Source organism: Balearica regulorum, chromosome 17 (genome assembly GCF_011004875.1).
Source record: "Balearica regulorum gibbericeps isolate bBalReg1 chromosome 17, bBalReg1.pri, whole genome shotgun sequence".
Classification (NCBI taxonomy): Eukaryota; Metazoa; Chordata; class Aves; order Gruiformes; family Gruidae; genus Balearica; species Balearica regulorum.
The window spans coordinates 3647245-3664843 of record NC_046200.1 but is presented as its reverse complement, the minus strand read 5'-3'; the positions used below and the strand labels follow the sequence as shown (position 1 = coordinate 3664843).

At 41.4% G+C, this 17599-nt stretch overlaps 1 protein-coding gene across 6 annotated transcripts; it reads right to left on the bottom strand.

Moving 5' to 3' along the window:
- Positions 1-219: 219 nt before the first annotated feature.
- CCDC62 (coiled-coil domain containing 62) lies at positions 220-17012 on the bottom strand. 6 transcript variants are annotated; one of them, XM_075769759.1, is made up of 14 exons: positions 16872-17012; positions 16391-16564; positions 15967-16159; positions 15197-15363; positions 14472-14573; positions 13971-14142; positions 13784-13885; positions 12553-12641; positions 11478-11578; positions 10117-10866; positions 6146-6323; positions 5381-5512; positions 3628-3720; positions 860-1584 (listed from the first exon to the last, which is right to left on the bottom strand). In XM_075769759.1, exons 2-13 carry the CDS (start codon positions 16424-16426, stop codon positions 3634-3636), a joined length of 2109 nt encoding a protein of 702 aa, XP_075625874.1. In that variant the 5' UTR covers positions 16427-16564; positions 16872-17012; the 3' UTR covers positions 860-1584; positions 3628-3633. The 6 variants fall into 6 exon arrangements, with proteins under 6 accessions (XP_075625878.1, XP_075625874.1, XP_075625877.1 ...); XM_075769763.1 differs by lacking the exons at positions 860-1584; positions 16872-17012 and adding an exon at positions 220-444 and having other exon boundaries at positions 16391-16745; XM_075769762.1 differs by lacking the exon at positions 16872-17012 and having other exon boundaries at positions 3616-3720; positions 16391-16745.
- Positions 17013-17599: the final 587 nt, after the last annotated feature.

Genomic DNA, 17599 nt, shown 5'->3' with positions numbered 1-17599 from the left:
GGCCGCCGAAGCGGAGTTTCTCCTCCCGCTCTACCGCGCTTCCCTGTTTCCTATTCTGCCTCCTGTTTCTACCAGCACAACAGACCCCTTCTGGGTCTCCCTCTAAATAAACCCCGCGAACACCCAGAGGACGCATTTAAGAGACTCGGAGATTCATTACCACCCGCTTCTCTTTCCAGAGAGCACATCCACCCCTGCAGAAAGCCGGCCATCGCTGAACAGCAGCTTTGTTTTCTTTAATAATAATTCAGTACGAGAATACAATAGCAAGGCACTCCCTGGAGGATTTGCAATGCTTCCAGAAATAAAACAGCTGAGTTTGACGCCACTTGAATTTCAACACAAGCATCAGGGCGAGCATCGTGGTATCGCTGTCGGTGGCGTTTTGGGGGAAGTTGTGTCACACCCACAGCAGATTTTGAGGATGGAGCCTGGAAAGTTTCTCCGCGGGAAGAATGAAATGCGCTTCAAAGGCTTGTGGAAACTCAGATTAAAAAAAACCTGAACAGCTGAGATTCCCTCTGTGGGTAACACGGGCAGGGAGGGAAGGAGGTTGGAGAACTAATTTTGAGGCCATTAGTACACGAAGGAAAGCAGGCTGTCAGGTAATTAAAGAGAAAACGGAAAATTATATGAGAGTCGTCAAGGAGAAACCATGGTGCAAGCGTTGTATTTCACTGCAATTAATTGTGTGGCACTGGATAGAGCCAGAGACTCCCACCTCTTAACTGCCCCCACGCAGGAAAAACGCTGGCGCAGCACTCAGCGATGTGGACTTGGCGTGTCCCACTCGTGTATTTGTGTCATATGTGCTGGAGAACTGTCATAAATACTAAATGTGTTGGACAGTGTGTTAAGATACAGCAACGGTATCATCTTTATTAGCTTATTTGATCTTTTAGTTAAAAAACAAGTTCAAAGTGTGATAACGGAATACGTCTCGCCCAACAACCAAAGATAAAACCAGTTTCAACGCTAAAACCGGTCACGTTACACTTGGCTGCTGCATACACACACCTGGCCTTGCTCTAAGTTTCTGTTAGAGTAAGTAGCTCCCGCCTGGGGAAGAGCTGTTTTGCCCATCTCGTGGGTGACGGCTCTCCCCTTTCAACAACGCAGGAGGCAGTTTCCAGTTACAACACTAACTGGGAACTTCTTACAAACATTATTCATCTCTCTCTACACGGCAAGAAGTCCAGAACAAAAACGATAAACTAACAACAACAAAAAAAGAGAATGCCTGGCTGTGTCATACTCTATAAATATTTCTGAGCTACCATTAAAAAAAAGGAAGAAAAATAGTTCCTACGTTGTAACAATTACACACTTAGGATTCTTAAAAAACAAGCCGGTATTGAACCTGAGCTCTCAGCTATAAAAATAGTTTTGTTAATCTTGGCATAATTCCACGCTTTATTTCAAGATAAAACACATTCCCCCATAGTCACATCTTTTTGCCACTTGTGAGTCTTTCAAACACTCAGGGAACCATGGAAAAAAGTGAGGTAAACTTTCCATTGTAGCTGATGGGCTGATGATCTTCAGTTCTCAAAATTAATTCTGTATTGGAAACTTCTCCATCCACTGCAGAAAAGTAAAGATTTTTATTAAAACATCGGAACATTTCCTCTAAAATAGATGAAGCAATCACATATATGTCAATTTACTACATACAATTTCATGCTGCAAACAGAATAAAACCAGTAAAAACAGAAAGAGGAGAAAAGTAAACAAAGCACTTCACAGAAAGGCAACAGTCTGGGGGGACACTACTCAAGCGTTATCAAATAAAATCTTCCCAGTTTGTTTCGGCAAAAAGAAGTGATTTTTGTGCCCTCGGCCAGCCACTGAGTCACAGTTTATGAGCAGTGCCACATGCTACGGTGTCCACAACTGAATATATCCTTTTAGTCATTGCTGTCCTCCTCTGCTCTTCAACTCTTCCCCCACCCAATCTCTCTCTAAAGGAAAAACAACAGCCTGATGCAAACGGGTAAACCTCTGTCAGCTCGTTAGGAAATTAACCTGATGTTTATCAGCGTATCTGCCCTCAAATGATTCCAAAGCAATTGAAAAAAAATAAACAAACCCAACCAAAATCAATTTAATCACTTCTCTGTATGAAATTGCACAAATGTTTCATTATTTCTGGACCTGCTATCAACTCTGCAAAAGCTGCTTTGGATTTACCCAATCACAGTGATTCAGTGCCCTTTCATAAATGAAGAAAATAAGAATTATGCAGTAGCCAGTGACTCGCAGAGTCATGGCTCTACAGTGAATTGTGGGTACGTTTGTCCCACCAGTTCTTTCTCACTTGAAGCAAATGAGATTATTGCTGTAGGCTAAGCGTACGCTTCCTGCTTTGCTGTATCAGCATGGTGCTCAGCAATTTTGGGGATTTGCTCCTGAAACTTTTTAACATCAGTAGTTTCAGGATGCAAGTCACAGTGCTGGCTTCGATCTATAAAACCTCCAGCTTCTTTTACCTCAGGGCTCTTTTTCGGAAAAGCAGCGATCCCTACATAGGAACATTACAGCAGAGTAAGGTACAGCGTTCCGGCTACTCAGCATCCATTTCCTACGAGAGCCCCATTAGCGTGCACTAAGCAGCGCACTACGCAGACCCAACTTATTTTGAAAGAAGACTTGGTGTCTCCAGACTTAACGCTGAAACAGCAGAACATGAGGGTGCCACAAACCAAGACCGCTCCCCAGGGGCGCAGCGGGTTTGGCTCCACAGGGCAGGAACAGTTCAGGGACTGCAGTTTGAATATACCAAGAGAGAAGAACCGAGCAGCAGCTCCCCACTGGATCAAAGCTGATCAGTAGGAGAAATCCTGTGCGACACACTTTTGGACTCCAGCTTGCTTTGTGGTAGCTTCCCTTTGCAGAAACACGCTCGGGTTGTGTCAGCACTGGAAGATTTCTTTTTTTGTGTGTTGATTTTTCCCCCTGTTGTTGCTAGTTCTTGTTCAGTTTCATGTGGTATTCGGTATTTTAATCGTATCTGGTTACTCTTTTGTCCTCAGAACCAGACAACATGGTGCCTATTGCAAGCATCCAATTCACTTTAGTAGAACAAATAATCAGAGAGTGAGAAATTTCCTGATTCAAAAAGAAAAAACAATCTGCTATGGGCAAGGCTGCTCTTTCTATTCTGAAACAGCTCTATTCAATACATTCTGCTTTTGGAGCTCTGAGCCCAGGAACAATATGCCAAAACAGCCCTTGGCCGTGGCAATGAAAAACACTTCCCAATCTCTTATTCAACAGTGCTCATATCCTTGATCCTGTTATCTGTAACACACAGAAGGATTTTAACTACAATTAGCGGCGTGCAGGTACTTGGGAATGCAGCTGCAAGACCTGACTGCCCAGAGGATGAGGAACACGCTTGAGAAAAGTTTAATTATTTGACTGAAGTCATTACTTGCTGCCTTAGTATCTGTTTCCTGTTACAGTCCTCACAAGAGTTTTATCGGAAATGCATTCAGAGCAGTGCACTTAGAATCTTGTGCCAGGCTCATCTGAGAAGTCCATAACTTATATTGATATCGCAGATGCATTTATAAAGAGGGAAACAAAAAAACAACCATAAAAAAAAAAATCAACCTTCATACTCACGGAACATCATAGAGAAAAGAATGGAAGCTTAGCATCTCTTCCTTCTGCAGCTGATAACTGGGATCTGTGAAGAGCTTCTGCAAGTTCTGCTGTCTACATTGTAACGCAAAAAAACTACGTGGAAATCAAAGAACTCGGATAATAAAAATTAGAGCTGCCAGATTCACCCTGGTGAGCAGCAAGGATACACTTTTTAATTCCCTCTTCGCCTCCCTCCCCCAAGCAGGGCACAGAATCCAACAGGTACAAACACTGATTAAATTCTAAGGGTTATATTTGATATAGGTTATGTTTTAAAGCCCAGCTTAAAACAGCCTCAGGTAAACCTGGTTTTAAGCACAGATTAGTTGGCCTGCATAGATTAACTAAAACACGCTTGACAAGTTTTTGCCCAGAACCGCTCTGAAAGTAGATCAAAGTTCTACAGATGTGGTTCAGAAGCTACCCCTGCCAGTAAACACCAGCCCGCTTGATTTTCTATCCTCTAAAGCAACCATTCCGAATGAGAAGCCAATTTCCAAGCTCAAAAATGCAGTACCAGGTTATAAAGCAGAGTCACGCTCGTTACTACACGACAGCCGGTTTAGCCGAGCTGTGACGTGCCAACCAGTAAGCAGGAGCCAGACAGCTGATGGGGCTGGGCAAGAGCCACAAGCAACCACTGTTTTGCAGAGAGCTTTTCAGGAATCCCTCCTACAAGACAGTCTTTGCAAAAGACTACACTGCTGCTGTCTTTCACGCTGAATGAAATCCTGCAGACGAACTTCTGAACAAAATATCCTTTCAGTTTATGCAAACACTGGCACACAACCTTTATATTCTGTCAGTTGGTCCCAGCACAGTGAAGGTTTTACTGTTCTGAATGTTATCAACATTGCTTTGTCTGTTACTTAGAGTAACACTGTTCTGGTCAAGCTCATCTAAGGATAAAAGGAGCGCAACATTTTGAGAGAGAGGTAATACCTTTCAGGAGAAGGCTGAGGGTTCAGCATGCAGCCTTCTCGTTAGCAGTCTGCTTTAAAACCAAAAGCCTAAATTCTCCCTTTGCAATACATATCAGCAGTTTACTCATTCCTAGAGACAAGTGGTACAACCTCCTTGTCACACAAGGCAGAAATTCTTGAGGATATTTATGAAAACAAACAAGTGACCCCTTCTCCAGTTACTCCTATTGCCCACATACTCAAGACAGAAACTCCCTAACAGTGTGCGTGCTCATAAAATAAATTGCCATGACAGCTATGTACAGGTTATTTTCTTTGATCATCGAGTATGTTCTCTGACCCTGCAATGAAGGAACTAAAACTACTAACCCACAAAAACTCTAAAGTTATTTGATCTGAAAGTCTGGTTTAAATTCACATACAAAACTATCCTATATATCACCTATTTCCTATACTGTCCTCCTTTCCACAAATACACCTCGTGTAATAAACTAGTTCTGAATGTAAGTCATACTTGTGTTCACTTTTTTCTAGACCTCCCACAGCTTGCTCCAAAATGACTTCTTCCTTCCATCTGTTTAGACACACGCAAAAGTCAAATCCTGTCATGACCTTGAGGAGCCATAAAGAATCCTATAAAAAAAATTCAAATACTTCACGCTGTGGCACGCAGGAATTTTCTCTTTAACAAAATCTGAGGAGAATATTATTTATAATGTCGTAGCACAAGTCAAGCATAAGGGAAAGGATGTTCACAATCACTCTTCCTGGCCACCTAAATCTAGTCACAGGAGGAGAGCAATATATACCGTATTAATGCTGCTGCTGTTTGGACTGCAGCGAGGGTTCGCGTCGAGGAGAGTGCTAAGCTCCAGATCAGCAACCATCTGTCGAGACTCGGCCAACGCATGCTGCAGCTTACTTATGGGGGAACTGGTGTCCTGGAGGAGACAGAAAGTGAGTCAAAGTTATGAAATGATCTTTTTTGGAATATGTCAAAGGATTGTAACAAGAATCATCACTTTCATTTTGAAATGTATCAGTTCAAAATACTACTATGTAAGACAGCTCCAGAGTCTGTCTAAATGCTGATATTTCTAATAAACACAGAATTCTTTCCTAGTGTCAGCTTTTTAACAGTACTATGTGCACGTGTACACAGTACACACAACAGCAGTACTTCAGTGATAAAGGGAAGAATAAACAAAGACATGAGAAAGAGGGAAAACCAGGCAGAACCAGAAAGAAACAGTGTCCAATAACTTCTAATAACCATGTCCAAGCATACCTAGATATTGTCCTTTACTGGAATTAACATGTATCAGCCAGCATCCATTATCCTAATGTGTTTCATTTCAAAGGCTTTTTTTAAATTCACTTATACTTATGCTATCCAAGACATATTGAGACAACAAAGAATTATATCGAAAAAATATTTTACCACCTTTGCTTTAAGCCTGCTGTCTTATCATTTGAGTCTCTAGTTCTTCCATGCCAGCAGACATTCGCTTTTCTACCATCAGTCAAAATTCCCCTTAAAATTAATGAAGTACATTCTGCAATAAAATACTGACTTGGTCCATGGTAGCATTGCAGCATCTATTTGTTGGCTTAGTCACTGAAAGGTTATTTATCTCCAGAAGGAAGTCTTCATCAGAGAATTTCTCACATCTTTGAGGCCTGTCTCCTTTCTGGGTGGATGTCAAACGGGGAGAATCCAAGTGAAAAGAATTCAGATCCGTATTTTCTTCACTGTTAAAAACATGAAGACATTGCCTGAAACAGCATCATCATCATTTCAAGCTTTCAAAGGAAAATCATGGGACAACATAAGTAACTATGGGCCCTGAGCCAAGAAAACCATCAAGCACATGGGATTACTCTGTTCCTCAGAGTGGTTCCCATGTTTAACAGCTTCATTAGCTCAGTTTCATCCTCGGAGGATGACAGTTTGACATTCAACCAGTTTCAAGAACAGCTAACATTACCATGTGCTTGAGTATCTATTTAACCTTGCCAAGAGCACACAAAAGGCACTATCTAGTTCCTCCCAATACTCTGGTACTCTTTCTTCTCTCACACCATACTCCCCCCCCCCTTTTTTTTTTAATCAAACATTAGGCAGATTAATATTTGTAGGTGTACTTTTCAAGGGAATTTCACAGTCTTTCACAGCCATCACCTCACTTCAGGGATCACAGGAGACCTTTCCCAAAGAGGCTTTATTTTATTTATTTTTAAATACAGCAACAAACACTGAAGTGCTGTTTGGGCAGACTGTGATTAAACCCAAAACTCACTTGCCTGACTACTAATTCTGTATAGAGTTGAAACATACGATCTATGGGCATACATCTTCCCCATGGTTTTAAAATATTAATTTAGCACTGGGTATATCTGAGTGTATTTAGGAATATCTGAAAAGCAGTTTAAATGACAGTTAAAGCAACAAATCGTACCCTGCACATTATTACTAACTCACAGCCATCCCAAGCTTGTCCTAATAAAAAAGGTCTTTAGCTCTTAATAAGCACATCAAATGATTGAAACTTTTACACCTTTCTCACACTAAAAGTTAACTTTATTATAGCCTACCCTAGAGAAAAACAGTTTGCAATTTCAATTCCTTAAATCATGACTTTATCAAAACGTACCAAATCCCTCATCTCCAGCACCAATTCATCACAAATTAAGACTAGAACTAATAAAAGCTGTAGCATATTAGAAACTATCTTGATCACCCTAACTAAGCCCTTTTCCCCCGGGATCACCTGTCCCCTGTGCTGAGTTTTCACACAGCACCGAGTGCTGCCTGCAGCTTGTACAAAGACGTGCCCTGGTTTCTGCTAGGAGTTTCAAGCTATGCAGTGAATTTCATTTTCAACTGCTAATTTCCACTTCATACAGTTTTTAAGAAGTAAATAAAATAGCAACCATCTCCCAAAAATAAAACATTTCTGTATTCATCACACTTCTGAACAAAACAGAAACCCAGTGCTAACTGTGGGTAGCTGATCAGGTAAATAATTTAAAAATACGTATATTTTAAAGAAAATACTATCTTCACATTTACAACATTTCATTAAATATTCTTTAGATACTTGTTTTGGTGGAACAACACATTCCATACCTAGCAAGACTGTTACAAAAAAGTTTATTTTTAAATGACATTCAATCTCAGAAAAAGCCCTCATGAGAGATGCCAGCTCAGAAGTGTCTGCTGTCTCTCATTTCACTTCTCTTGTAAAACACTGGGATACAACAGGCTTTCTTTTAAGAGAGAAAAGCTCATGTTTGTGTGGTTCTGACAAGGGGAGGCTCTGGAGAGACGCGAGGGAACAAGCTGTAGCAGCCTACAATAGGGGATGTGAGGAGATGCAATAAGCACAGAGTTTTGAGGAATACGTTGAAACAAACAGATCTGATTTTGAGGTATGGAGATGGCTTAGTCCAGCTGGAGCAGACTGAACAAGTACCTGCTGACGCTCCATCTATAAAACCAGAATCGAGAGAAAAATACAAAGGCAGCAAGTGTTGGTCCAACATAAATGAAGTCACTAAGCCAGAGCATGCAGAAATGATTCTGGCAGTACAATACTTCACAATCGCTCTTGCGGTTGGATAAGGTATTTCACTGAGTTAATAGCCTTCTTGTTGACTGTTCCAGAATTCAAGAACTCACGTCAAAACTATTTGCTGGGCTGACAGGGAGGTACCAGCACCCTTCCCTACACACAAACTACATCATCAGCATTACGAAGCCAGCAATGGAAAACTGGAGGATCCAGATTCAAGTCCCAGAAGGAATGTTGTGTTTGGTCTCTGCCATTAATGCCTTAACAAGAAGCACACTGAAGACTGCAATACTACTGCCTTCCTCCCTTTATGGGGCGAGAATTTATTCGGTGGCAAATCAGAGTCAGCAAAGGCTGGAGAGCAGACAGTCTGGGATTTGCACTGAGTTAATCCATCCCCAATTAGCAGGGCTCCTAGGACCAAATGTGGGCATCAAGAAAACTTGATAGCTCAGCAGCAAATCCCAAATGAGTAAAGCAGCCCTCCCTTACTGAAGGATATACGCCCTATCTGCACTGCCCGGGTTGAATTTGTTCTTTCTCTCCTAAAATCCCTGTAAGGACAAGACAAAAAGTGTAAGCAGTTTTCATGATTCAGCCTCAAAAGAGATTTGGAGGGATGGCAGTGTGTTATTTGCGCTGCTGGGGGAGCAGATAAGAAAGGACAGGGTAGCCCTATGGGGAATGGAGTCTTTTTAATGATTTATGGACAGTGGAAACTAGAGAGAGTCCACATAAGCTGCGTGGGAATGTGCCAGGACAGCATTCTTTTTCAATGGCTGCCCATTCACCTTGTTTCTGAACAGGTCTGTCTCACTGCAGTAACAATTTCTATAATATTTTCCTTTTAAAAGCAACACAGAATGAAAGCATCTGTACATCAGATATTTCCATTCCCTAACATTAATTTGTTTGGATGTTGGGCAGACTTGCTGGCTAAAATTCTTAGCAGGTTTGAACAGCTGTTCATTTACTGTACTTTGTTCATTTATTGTCAAACTACCAGCTGAAAAGCTACTCCTCCTTCTCCTCTCTGTCTAAAAGGTAGCTATGAAATCTCTGTAAAACTTCTGAAATCCTAAAATAGAGCTGGTAAGTCAGTCGATTTTTTGAAAGGAAATAGAAGAACCAACACAACAAATCCACAGAAGACCACAGCTCTGAATGCTCTTGCTTGTGCAGGCATAAAACCACTTCTATAAATGTGAAGCAGCGTTTATATTTCAGATACCTCCCAATACCACTAAGACACCTGAGTATTTTTCCGACACTTCTCAGCGTTAGAAACCTCATTCTGCTCATCCCCAACCACATCTCCTTTTTCCTCCTCCAACATAAGCACACGGATCGAGTCCCATGAACAAAGACACACTGGAGAGTGGACAGATTGCTGTTCTTTAAATCTTGCCATCTCATTTTCTTGCCTTGAGTGAGGAAAAGCAGCCTGTGCGGAAGAGCCGTGTCCTACATTCTTGCCCAGCCACTGTGTGATTTCTCAACAGAAATAACACAGTCACTAAAGCATCACACAAAATCTAGGCTTGTTTCTTGCCTTACAGAAACATCACGGTAGAAGTCCAACTCTGATCAGTATGTGTTTTACCCATCAGATTTGCAAGCAACATCTGCGATTTCAAAAAATCGTAAGATTTTTTAAAATCTGTATTTTTCTCAATTAGTTTATTTGGCAAGTTATGTGGTATTGCAGCTTCTCCTACCCACGCAGCTCTTGGGGATAAGAGATGCAAAAAAAAAAAAAAAAAGCATAAAAATAGAATCATGATACCCTAGACCTATTTTAACTTATTTTAAATTTACTACTTTTCAACTTTTCAAGTTGGTGGACTATTTGAAAACAGCAATTACTTTAAACATCACTTGAGATAACACAAATTATTGAGAGCTTGTACACTCAAGTTTCCACATAACTCTAGCTTTTACCTATCTCTTAAATGTAACAAGCACATAACCTTTTTGAGCTGGCACATTTCATCTCTTGTGCAGTGTTGAGCGCGCTGCAATCTTTTCCATGCCATATACTTCCATCTCCTTTTATGGGTTTGAAAATCTTCAACCATTCCGGATCTGATACTGGCTTCCACCGTGCATCTTTTTTTATAATGAAGTTATTACTACAGGAATCAGATTCAGACTTGGGAATCGCAGGAGGAATCTCTCTGCTTTTTTGGCCAAAATGAATTCCAGTTCTTTCTTCCCAGGTTTTATTTTCATTATCAGTTTTGTCAAATGTGACGGTGTTCTGGATCAAAGCACTTTGCGAATCTACACAAGAACTGACGTTAAGCCAATGCTCATATTCAGGTAAAGATGACTCAAAGGTTTGTTGATCTCTGCTTTCCACTCCATTCTCAGAAATATCCCTGTTTCTCAATGGCCTTGAGTTGTTTGCCTCACAAAATACTTTGCTGTCTAGCTCATCAGAGCTTGATGCAACATCCTGCTTTTCTTCTTCTTCCCTAAGGACAGCCAAGACTTTCACAACTTTTTGACACCGGTTTAAGTACGCTGAGGTAGTTTCCTCCAAGTCTGATGCATTCAGTAACAGTCTATTATCTACTTCACACATCTCAGAGGTGGTTTTTACCCTACTGCTTGGAACTTGCGCAGTTCCACACTCCTCGCACATCTCATGGGTGCCCTCAGTCCTAACCGAGTCTGTCTTGCTGTTGCTTTCAGAGGCAGGGAATGCCATACCTATGCTACAATGGCACGATAAAGAAAACAGTCAGAAATACTGCATTTAAAGAGCATGCGTAAAACTGTACTCAAGGTTAAAGCTATACATTAACCAAATGCTGTAGCCATGGTTCTGCGGTAGTTCGTATACCAACAGGCAGCTGTATCCTGCCAAAACCTGACAGAAGGCTGCCCAGATTTGGCTGTTACTTTCCAAAATCAGTCCGAGAGTTCCCTCATGTTTTATATAGTGTGGTGAGTCTGTCTGAACCTCCAGGGTGTGCGCCAATTTCCTAATCTGAATGCAAAATAAACTTTGATTTTTAAACAAAAGAAGTAGTGGGCACTACTACCACCAGACTATTCAATTTTTTTAAAAAAATTCATTAACTGTCTGGCCTGAATACAATGCTTTATTCTCTGACTGATACTCACGGTGTCTCCTGACTACATTAAAAAAAAAAGGTATCTGACCACTTCACTGGATGTTTGTGGTTTAGTCCAGCAAAGCCATCTTGACACAGTACACATCTCTTAGGATGTTAGTTGTGGCTGAACAATGAAGTCTTTCTCCAAGAGCAGACTACTAAAAAAAAAAACAAACAACCCACCACCAGGAAAAAAAAGAGATTACCTCCTTTCATGTGCCACCTTTTCATGCTTTTGCCTTAATTCCTGAGAGCTCTCTAAATTGACATGAAGAAATTGCAAGTCACGCTGCTGTTTTACGTAGATCTGTTTAAAGATAGTAATGCGCATTAGTGAAGTCTGGAGTGCAGGAACATTGTCATCAGGCACTAACACATTGCTTGTCTTCCAAAAATATCCTCAAAACATTTTTATAAACCAATATCTGTAATCCAACTACTGTTTGGAAGGAAAGCCTTCTAAATCTAAGGGGCTATCTCTGCATGTATTTAGGAAAAGAATGTTTTGCGGCAATGAACAGCATTTCTATTAGAAGACTGAAAAGGTCTTCTAAAATGGAACCACACTGAACCATAAACACAATATCATTATTGTTATTTGATATTTAATGCATGTTGTTATGTCTTTCAAAGTTATGCAGACTTACAGGACATGGAATGATGATCATGGTATTTGGCTTTCACTGCAGGGGATTTTTTGTAAAGCTAACGTATAAGATAACACATCGATCAATTATTTGCAATAAAAAAAATTGAACGTGCCTTGAGAACCTTAAATGAGTGCAGGTGAAAACACTGAGTTTAAGGCTCTTGAAGAACAGATCTTTCAGTACACCGTGCACCCTTACGCTGTGTGAGTTCACCTTGAGCACGTGTGCGAGGCAGCCCACCCCACTCCCACTGCCTTTCGCGTGACTTTTCAGAGCCCAGCACTCTCTGGTTGTACATACGCGCTGACAAACTGTTATCTCAACAGGGTGCCCCACTTTACTGCTATGAGGGTGGTATTTATTCATTGTAGCACTGAGTAAATGCAATTAGATAAAAAAGGCTAAGTGCACACATAAATACAAGGATTTGTACCATGCATTTTCAATTAAAAAAGAAAAAAAAAAATCAACGTTCTATAGGGATCACAGCAAGGCAGAGACAGCAAATTCGATTTTTTTTTTCTTAATTAAGAATAGCTAGATCTAACTTTTCTATACTGTTCTATGTAGACCTGATGTTATTGAAAAATGCCTTCATAATCTCAGAGTAGAAACACAATTAGGGTTATACCTGTTGCAAATTTGACAGTTCTGCATCAGTCCGCGCTTGTTTAGACTTGGCAGACTGAAGAAGTTGATCCTTTCTCTTTGCTTTCTCAACTGTGTCAAAATATACACAATTTTCAAATTACTTGAAGTGAACAGACACAAAACAAGTACATTTGTTAATGCCTATGTCTGTAGCAGTAGAAAGAGGTACCTAAACAAAATAAAAGCATTTTCTTAAGATCAACAGGATCTGCTTCTCCTCCAAATAAAAAGAGCAGAAAAACCTTAAGACAACTAAACAGGTCAAGTATTTTCCTCAGACTTTTCACCAGCACCTAGCTTTATTTTACTAACAGCAATATTCTGCTTCATTGACTGATTTATTTACTTTTTCATGTTAACATTCTTCCATGGAAAGGAAATGCAGTAAGTAAAATTAATTCATGCCTCATACAGGAAAGTGCTGGGAAATACTTCTCATTACTATTGTTTTTAAAATAATGAGACATGAGATCACTATTTGGCAAAGGTAACAGCAGATAAAAAGCGACAGGCTTTTTATCTCACAGCAGAGGACATCTTTGGTCACCTAATCTTTCAAGGTGTATCGCTTGTCTGGAAGAACACTGCAGCAACAGTCAGCTGACCTTTCCTATCCACTGCAGGACGGGAGAGTTTCTCTCTACCCAAAACCAAAGTGAAGCCATCAACAGATAGCAAGTTGCAGTTTACCAAGTCCTGCACATTAAACTATCTAAACCAAACCCATCAGTTCAAAAAAAACAAGAGAAAAACTGAATTTTTAAATGTACTATTTCTATACAAACACTGGAGAGGTTGAATGGGCTGGTAATTTCATAGGGCCTAAGCTACAGGTTTTGCACATGGTTTCTTTTCAGTAGGTCACCATTTTCTACACAACCTATGTCAGAAGGGAGAATGGCACCCCCATTTATTCTATTAGTACCACAGGAGATATGAAAGTCAAAAATTTTCAAGAGAGAATCCTCTGAGCCATTCATTCCTCCATGCACAATGATCTTTGTGAACTTTGTGCTTTTACAAGATTTTTATAAACTGTTCCTGCAGAAGCCCTAGATATTACTTTCATAGAAGAATGACACACAAAGGTATAGCTTTATTAAACTGAGGTAAGAAGCTGTCTCCTTCACAGATACTAGCGAACTGTTGTTGTCTAGAAGTCTCTGAGCTGTTGAAAGCTAAGGTATCAAAAGCCAACTGCCCACACTTACCACTAAGCGCGAGCTCGTTCCTCAAGCAGCTGTTTTCTTGTCTGAGGTGAAGAATTTCTTCCTGTTGCTTATTATTTTCTTGCATCTTTTCACAGAGGTCATCTTTAAAACAAAATGTTGTATTTCCCAGAATGAAAAGGAATCATGCTGGTCTACACTAAATTAGGTGCCCACTATAAACACTTACCTTTCAGCTTATTTGTTTCAAGTATTAGTTCTTTCAGTCTCAGTCTGAGGTCTTGCTTTTCTTTGTTGAGACTGAATTCCTCCGTCTTTGCCACACGCAATGCACTTTCCAGCTTTTTGAACTTAGATGTAAACTCAGTAATATGATCAGTTGTTTCAAGTATAACCTCATCCTGAAACATGAAATAGAACGTGTTCTTGATTATTATCTTCATGTACGGATTTTGATAAAACAACAGTACATCTTACTGCCGTAGTTATAGCTACTTCACAGATTTTCTTCTGAGCTCTTGAGGAAAAAACACGCAAATCAAAGCCAGGAAACAAGCTTCTTTATGAAAATAAACCAGTTTATTGTTTGTTGACCACTTTTCCCTTCTCAAACAAGCCTAAAAATTAAAGAGCAGTGAAACCAACAGTGCCTAAACTGCTGCAGTACAGTCACTAATACCCGCACTGCAGTTTGACCACATTTACTGCCCGACGAGACGACAGACGTTACCTTCAGCTTAAGCATAGTAAGAAGCTCCTGTTCTCTCGCTTGCAGCTGACCTGTTTTAGCAGACAGTTCCAAAACTGAGCAGTGGAGACTTTGATTTTTCTCCTAATGAACAGAAGTAAGTGTCAGCTACTACTTCAATGATTCAGTTACTACTTTTCTAGTAAATGTGTGCACAACTTTCTTTAACCATCACAAATGGTGATGGGGAATTCTGAGCAAGCTGTGAGGATCTGGAGAAAAGAGGACCGGAGTAAAAATTGTTCCCCAATTTGTTACAATGAAACTTGCTTGCAATCAAGGGTCTTAATATCCCGCATGTCTTAAATCAAGCCTATTAGACAGATGAAAACGCACAATACTGCTTTACTGTATTGCATACAGGGGAAAAAATTATCCCAATAAACACAGTATTGCCAAATCACTTTAAAAAAATCTTAAATCCTTGAATACCAATTATTTTCATATCCTTAAGTCATTTTCAGAATGTTACAGTTCATCATAGTAATCAAAGCTGTAAATAAAACCATGTGGAACTTCCTAACCAAGTACCAGTACTGTTCTGTGGGCCAGCACTACCGATACTTTAATCTAACATTACTGTATTAAAAGACAAACACAACTCAAGAGCCGTAAAATGAAATATTTATTCACTGGTGAAACTCACAAATGCCGCTGGCATTCTGTACACGCATGGACTACAAAATCAGACATTACTCAACTCCTACCTCCAGAGCCTGACAGTGAAGACTTGCTTCTGTTGCTTTTTGAGACAGCTCTTTAAACTTCTGTTGTGTATTTTCAAGTGTTGTCTTACTGTCATTCTGCTGGGATTCTAAGAACTTTAACTTTTTGGTCAGTGATTTTATAATTTCATTTCTCTTGTTCAGCTCATCTGAAAAAGAAGGGAGACAAGGTATCCGTGAGAAAACAGCTCAGGTATTTCTGAGATTTAAAAAACTGCATGACACTAATTTAATCCAGTTTTTTAAAATCATGATTCAGAAACAGATGCTCACATTTCATACTCTGAAACAGGATTCCCCAGCTACTGAGGTTAGGTGGAACACGAACTCTGTAGTGAACTCGCCGTCAAACAAGACTGTTCAGAGCTGCCAGGTGATTAGCTGGGTGGCTTGTGGATGATGTCAGAGCTGTGCAGCAGAGCTTTAGGGCACAGGGCTCTGCAGTTCACCAGCATATTTGCAAGTTGTTCTCTTCCCCCACACCTATTTAATCAGATTATTTTTTTTAAAGAGTCTTTGAAGCAATTTACATATGCAAATGTGAAAGAGCTATCCGATTATCAAACCTCCTTCAAGATCAGGTATCTTTAGTACCGTTGTGGAAGTTTTGATCTCAGAAAGAAGACAACCAAATTTAAGGTTGAAGGGTAGGAAATGGTTCCTTATATGATGCAAAACTTTTATTGAGGGATCTAAGCACCTGAACGTACTTAAGAGACCAGGGTCCTACTCTTTATACACGCAATACTTACTGTTTAACAAATTGCATCGTTCTGCTAAAGTCAGTATTTTTTGCCGATCATCTTCCCAGGCTAGAAGCTGTCTCTGATGCACTGCAACCATATCATTGAGTTCCTTATCACGATCTTTCAGTTCCGCAATTAAAAGCTGGAGTTCTTGCCTCTGTTTCTGAATGGTGCTGTTCTCAAGGCTTGGGCTAAGTTTCTATGAAAGGCAGCACATGGAACACATTTCAACATAAAGAAGCGACAAGTTCTCTGATAATAAACGTGAGGTTTTAATTTAAGTTAAAATATTTTTAACATCTAAACAGAGATTGTTCAAAAAAGTTCCTCATGCTTGTGGTACCACCTGTGGTCCCTGACTGTTAGTGGTACAGTAAGTACTTTCATGTTAAAAATAGACCACTCTGTTAGCTGTACTTTCATTTTTTACCTGGGGCGAAGCAGAATGCGGCAGTGATGAATTCATATGGGACTGGGGACCGGCGTGCTACCAGGCATTAGTGGATACCGGTAAATGTTTATGACTGGAAGGTTCAGCACGCAGACTGCCTCTGTTTTAAGCACTACATGGTTACCCGCCGAGACTGCTGCTGACCTGGCAACCCTGCAGAATGACAAACGCAAGCCGTTGGGCACAGACGGAGGTGAGGGCGCGGCCGTGCGGCCTCCCACAGCCGCCGAGGCCTGAGGAGGGCCCTGAGGTACCACGAGCTCGGGCGAGCGGCCCTCCTACCGCCGACCGCTCCCGAGACAGGCCTGCAGGTCCGCCATGCGCCCCCCGCACGGCGGGGGGGGGGGGGGGGGGGGGGGGGGGGGGCCGCCGCCGAACCCCTCCTCAGGGCACACACACACCCCGCTCCCCTCAGCCCCGCCGCTGCCGCCCGCCGCTCCGCGCCCCCCGCCAAACCCACCGGCGCCCTCGCCCTGACGTCACGGCGGCGCCCCGCCCCTGCCAGCCGTTGAGTGGCCGCCTCGGGCAGCGGTTAGGCAGAAGCCCCGCCTCCCCGCAGCGGAGGGACCGCGGGTTCGAGCCCCGCGCTCCCCTGAGGCCGAGCTGCGCCGGTGGAGCTGCCTGGAAAAAAATGAAAATTAATGATTTTGCTAATAGGAGACGAGTAAGAACCCGAGTGGGATGGCGGCGACTACCCTGCTCAGCTTTTAAATGGAACAACTACAGCAATACAGTTATCTCATTAGACACACTCTCCCCAACTAAACAGATTGGCTTATAAACAAAAATCACAGAAAAAAAAAGGCACTTTACCAATAGAGGACAGGGCATACAATGCATCATCCTCTCAGGTTTCAACTCATTTAGGTTCTACAGCGACATACAAAGCACTGAATGGATGCCCAAGGCTGCCTGCGGGAGTTCAGAGAGCGGAGCAGCACAGCTGGCACTGCTGCAGGAGCAGGTGGTGGAAACAAACAGTGGGCACGATAAAGTTGTGTTCGTTACCACTGTTGATGAACTAGCAGTATGCTGAAAGCAGAAAGCCACTAAAATTGCCCCACCTAGAAGACCAGCAGCTTCGGAGATTGTTTGGAATTACGAAACAGGCTAAACATTTCAGACATTCACACGTTCCTCAGTGTTTCCACTAAATAAAACAGTTCAGTTGGCAGGGACCTACCACGA

Excerpts from the sequence above, each read along its gene's own strand:
- CCDC62 (XM_075769759.1), bottom strand. The coding sequence starts at position 16,426 with ATGAATTCATCACTGCCGCATTCTGCTTCGCCCCAG. Across the intron at positions 14,143-14,471 it reads TTACTATGCTTAAGCTGAAG|GATGAGGTTATACTTGAAAC; the intron begins GTAACGTCTGTC and ends TTCATGTTTCAG. Across the intron at positions 12,642-13,783 it reads GAACGAGCTCGCGCTTAGTG|TTGAGAAAGCAAAGAGAAAG; the intron begins GTAAGTGTGGGC and ends ATTTTGACACAG.